This window comes from Megalobrama amblycephala, linkage group LG15, assembly GCF_018812025.1.
Source record: "Megalobrama amblycephala isolate DHTTF-2021 linkage group LG15, ASM1881202v1, whole genome shotgun sequence".
Taxonomy (NCBI): domain Eukaryota; kingdom Metazoa; phylum Chordata; class Actinopteri; order Cypriniformes; family Xenocyprididae; genus Megalobrama; species Megalobrama amblycephala.
This window is the reverse complement of record NC_063058.1, coordinates 33207909-33212872: the sequence shown is the minus strand read 5'-3', so window position 1 is coordinate 33212872 and position 4964 is coordinate 33207909. Positions and strand designations below refer to the sequence as shown.

Below are 4964 nucleotides of genomic sequence, written 5' to 3'. Positions count from 1 at the left end.
ACTTTTTTCGCAATTTTGACTTTTTCTCCCAATTACAAGTGTATATCTCACAAATTGAGTTTTTTCTCGCAATTATGAGTATATATCTTGCAATTCTGACTTTTTTTCTCACAATTTTTACTTTTTTCTTGCATTTCTGACTTTTTTTCTATCGTGGAAACAAGCACCCCCAGTGAAATATCTCGCAAATTGATTTTTTCTCACAATTCTGACTTTTTTTCCTCACTATTACGAGATTATATCACACAATTTTGACTTTTTTCTCACAATTGTGAGTTTATATCACGCAATGATATAAAAAAGTGCAATTACATCTTTTATTTCTTATTCAGTGGTGGAAACAAGCTTCCATAGACTTATTTCAAAAACATTAAAAAAATCGTAATTATTCCAAACTTCTCTCTGACGACAGCAATAAAGACTTCAGCTAAAGTAGAGGGAAAAAAAACTTAAAAAGCTTCAGAGAAGATCTCAAATCTTTGCTTGGCTGCAATAAAAAGTCAGAAAACTCAAATGCTTCTCATCAAATGATCCGAGCTGTTCTCCATATTCATTTTACAGCTCTCTTACTGGATGACAGCTAGTGTCTCTGTTTTTAGTTTTAAGAGAAACATGCTTAAATGAAACAGAATGAACTCTCCTGAGCTTGAGTATGCTGAACTCAATCAGCATCCAGATCTCTGAGTCTGAACGCTCGAACCTGCGGCCCGTCACGCTGCTGCGAGAGTCTCACCAAAGTGCTGGTCAATAAAGGCACATTCCCAGGGGCCGCATGCATCACGTCCCAGCCGGAGCCGACCTGTCAGATTTGGGGGAATGATCGAACTCTTTCCAGGTGCCCGAGCTACACGTGGGGCTTCGGTTGGTGATTTTGGTGAGCAGCGTGGTTCTGCGTAAGCTGCTGTCCGAGTCCTCTTTCCTGAAGCTCTGGTGGATCTGCTGGCAGCAGGGGAAGCAGTGAGTGAAGTCATGCAGAAGGTGTCCGCTGAAAACCATGTATATCCACGGGTTACAGCAGCTGTTCAGACTGGCCAGCAGCGCAGACAGAGTGACGGCCGTGTTCTCTGAATCTGGACAGAGAAAAAACACACATGGATATCAACAACATGCTTTAAATTCAGAAACACTGATGTCCAGTAAACAGCGACTTTTAATATTAATAATCAAGTAACACAGTTCTTTAGTCTCTCTGTTGGCTGCCAAGCAACATATCAATGGCAGTTAATACAGAATGTAACACTGTATCAACATTTTAGAACATCCATCATCCAATCAGATTCTAAAGTCACTGTACTGGCCAATCAGCATCCAGCAGCGGAACCATATGCTTTATAAAAGAATTATATTACACGGTGTCATTTTCATTTTTCAAGAGTCAACGAGACCTCCAGATTTAAAATTATATATATAATTTATTGTATATATTTATAATCTATATTAATTACCATTGCTATGTTGCTTGCCAAACAAAAAAAAAAAAAAAAAAGTTTAGTTTTACTAATATCTGGCAACGCACTAGGCATAATACCTTGATAAAACTTACTAAAAACCCAACTAAATTAAAAAAATCTTTTATTTTATTATATATAAGATAAAGATAGATAAATATGGAAAGAAAAAAAATTCATTTATTTGGGTTTTAGTCATTTTTAACTAGGCATTATGCCTAGAGCGTTGCCAGATATTAATAAAACTAAACTTTTTAAAGTTTGCCAAGCAACATAGCAAAGGCAATTAATATAGAATGTTACATTGTACCAGCATTTTACAATAGCTTAGAACATGCATCATCCAGTCACAAACTACAGTCGCTGTATTGGCCAATCAGCATCCAGGACTGGAACTGTATGTTTAATAAAAATAATTTAATTTGTCACTTTTCCTTCAAAAAGTGTCAGAGAAATCTCCAGCTTTATTTATACTGGTAAAAATATCAATACAAATTATATAAGATTTGAAATGTATAAAAGATGCATATTTTTTTCCCCATTTTTAACCAGGTATTATGCCTACTGTGTTGCCAGATATTAGTAAAAATAAACATGACTAAACTAATATCTAATTTGTTTTAATTGAAGCAATTCATCTTGAACCACAAGGTGAAAATGGGGTGAAATTGTGTTAAATAAACATCACATAACCTCATGTGGAATGTTAATGACAGATTTACACATCGTAAACCCTCTGCAGATGTTCAGTATGGACACTCTACTCTGGTCTCATGACTTCATTTCTCAAATGATCTTTATAAGCATATCAGAGAGACTATATTTAACGCATTATCACTTCTTTCCATTAGCAGCCATTTGTTGCATTTAATCTTCACAAAGCTGCTGTGTGTTTTAAGGCACTGCCACTCATTTTATTATATTTAAACAATACAATATATATATATATATATATATATATATATATATATATATATATATATACTGATGTGTTCAGCATTATATTTAGGGTCATAGCTAGAAATAAGATAACTGCACATTTTCACTTTATACAGTGTGTAATCTATATGCAAATATGAAATATGAACCAAATCATGACATTTTAACTACATAATATATTTAATGATATTCAAGTTATGAAATGCTGCACGTACATTAATATGTGAAGCATTATACAACATTTTTTTAATTAAATGAAAGTTATTGTTAATTGTTACCCTGCATATTTAAGTTAAAATATAAATATGTATGAAACATATGAAAGTGCATTACATTTTTAACTCTTTGAATTTACATTAATCTGTTAAGCATTATATACACTGTAAAAAAAATGTTGGTTAACTTAAAAAAAAATAAGTTGCCTGGTTGCCTTACAATTTTGAGTTCATTGAAATTAAAAAATTGAGTTAATACAATGAAGTTTAATCAACAGAAACTCAAAATATTATGTTAGCTGAACTACATTAATGATTTAAGTTGATTTGATAAAAGAAAAAATGTTATGATAAGAAATCATGATTTTTTTTTTTTTTTTACAGTGCATGAATATAATAACGTTTGTTAATTAAATATTATAGGCATTTCAAATTCTACATTATTATAGGAAAAACCTTGAATAGCACATGTGAAATATGGGAAACGAGGTTTTGGAACAGTGTTTTTCTGCCTGCACATATGAAATATCTGATTCAAAGCTTCACTCACCATCCCAGCTGAAGTTCTTGTCCCAAACTGACCACATCTGCACGATGAAAAACGGCGCCCAGCAGATGATGTACGCGAGAACGATGACGAACGTCATCTTGACGGTGCGCAGCTTCGCTCTGGAGATGGTGGTCACGCTGCTCACCGAGTTCTTCCCGATCAGCCCGTTCTTGTGCGCGCCATCAGTCGGCGTCTTCTTCGTCTTATATCTGATGTTCATCCTGATGCTGTGGCATATGAACCCGTAACTGGTCATTAATATGATCACAGGGATGAGGAATATCCCGGCTGTGATCCAGGTGATGTACGCGCGGGGTCCCCAGGGCTGGATGAAGTGGCCCCAGCAGTCGTAAACATCAGAGCCGTTCTTGATCTCACTGAGGGAGAAGATGAAGTACTGAGGGGTGCTGAGGACCAGGCTGCTGATCCACGTGCCCCCGATCATGATGTGGGACCTCCGCGTGGACTGCTGGAGGGTCTTGAGAGGGTGGCAGATGGCGATATACCGATCTAGAGTCATCATAACCATCATGTAAGTGGACGCGAACATGCCCATCACCTGCAGGTGCTTCACGATCCGGCACAAGAAGTCCGGGCCGTAAAATCGGAAGGTTATTTCCCAGCAAAGCTGTGGAAGGACCTGGAAAAACGCGACCACGAGGTCGGCCAGGCTCAGGTGTTTAATAAACAGGTGCATGCGGGAGGTTTTCTTCTTGGTGTTGTGAATGGCCAGCAGGACGCTGCAGTTCCCGATCACAGCGACCGCGAAGGTGACGCTGAGGACCGCGATCTCGATTTTGGCGACCTCTTCGTCGCGCCCGAACGGGTCGGTGGAGTTGGCCGGGTGCGATGTGTTGCTCAGATGTCCCATTGTACGATTTGTCAAAAACAACAGCAGTCCAACGCGTTAAAACGACGCGCGTAAAATGGAAACGCCGGTGTCCTGTTGCGCGCTACGAGTTGGATAGCTCAAAGATTACTGATTGAATATCTGTGTTAGTAAACAAAGTAATGCAGATTTAAATCCCACAAGGGATGAATCACTAACTTTACCCATTTTGTAAAGACTTTTACAGGTTATTAGTAGCGCGCGCAACCCAGATCTTCAAATGTCTCTCCTCGACTGTCTGTGGTTCTGCTCAGAGCCTTTTAAACCCTCCTCAGATTTCACTCACGCTGCGTAACGCGCGCGGAGCCAAACCCACCGGTGTTCAACGGCTGAATTCAGTCCTATAGTTTAAAGTACATACAGAAAAACCCTCCGCCCACCGGACCCCGAGTAAACAACCCTCTTAAAGTCTGCTTTATGTGAAGATCAGCTTTGACACATTCCCATACAGTACAGAACCATATGTTCTCACACTGTAACACCTGCCAAGAACATGACCGGGTCATCATAGGCTACTTTAAAATAAAATAAAATTAAATAATTAAAGAAATGATAGATAGATAGATAGATAGATAGATAGATAGATAGATAGATAGATAGATAGATAGATGCTTTTGTTAAGTAGGGGGGAAAAAACAATATTACATTTGAAAAATCTTGAGTTATTTTTTCTACCCAAGAGCCTTTTGGGTCATTTTCTTTTAGGTTATTTTTCCATTGTTTGGGTAGTTTGTTTTACTCAGATCCTGGGTCAGACGTAACAACCCTGGTGTTGAGTTATTTATCGAGTCATTGTTCTGTATTGTTTAATTTTATGCAAAGCAATAAAAAAGGGGCGCGATGTGAGTCACCTAAACGAGAGTCGCGTCCGTCTTTTCGCGTGATGGAAACGCCTGATGCCTTGCATAAAATATTATGATTTT

General features: G+C 37.9%; 1 protein-coding gene across 1 annotated transcript; it reads right to left on the bottom strand.

Moving 5' to 3' along the window:
* On the bottom strand, positions 1 to 4537 carry avpr1aa (arginine vasopressin receptor 1Aa). The gene is made up of 2 exons (XM_048157938.1): positions 3153 to 4537; positions 1 to 1070 (listed from the first exon to the last, which is right to left on the bottom strand). The coding sequence occupies exons 1-2, from the start codon at positions 4021 to 4023 to the stop codon at positions 778 to 780; spliced, it is 1164 nt and encodes a 387-aa protein (XP_048013895.1). The 5' UTR covers positions 4024 to 4537; the 3' UTR covers positions 1 to 777.
* Positions 4538 to 4964: the final 427 nt, after the last annotated feature.

Coding starts and splice junctions, on each gene's coding strand:
- avpr1aa (XM_048157938.1), bottom strand. CDS start 4,023: ATGGGACATCTGAGCAACACATCGCACCCGGCCAACTCCACCGACCCG. Junction 1,071..3,152: donor CAAGAACTTCAGCTGGGATG/GTGAGTGAAGCT, acceptor TTCTCTGTCCAG/ATTCAGAGAACACGGCCGTC.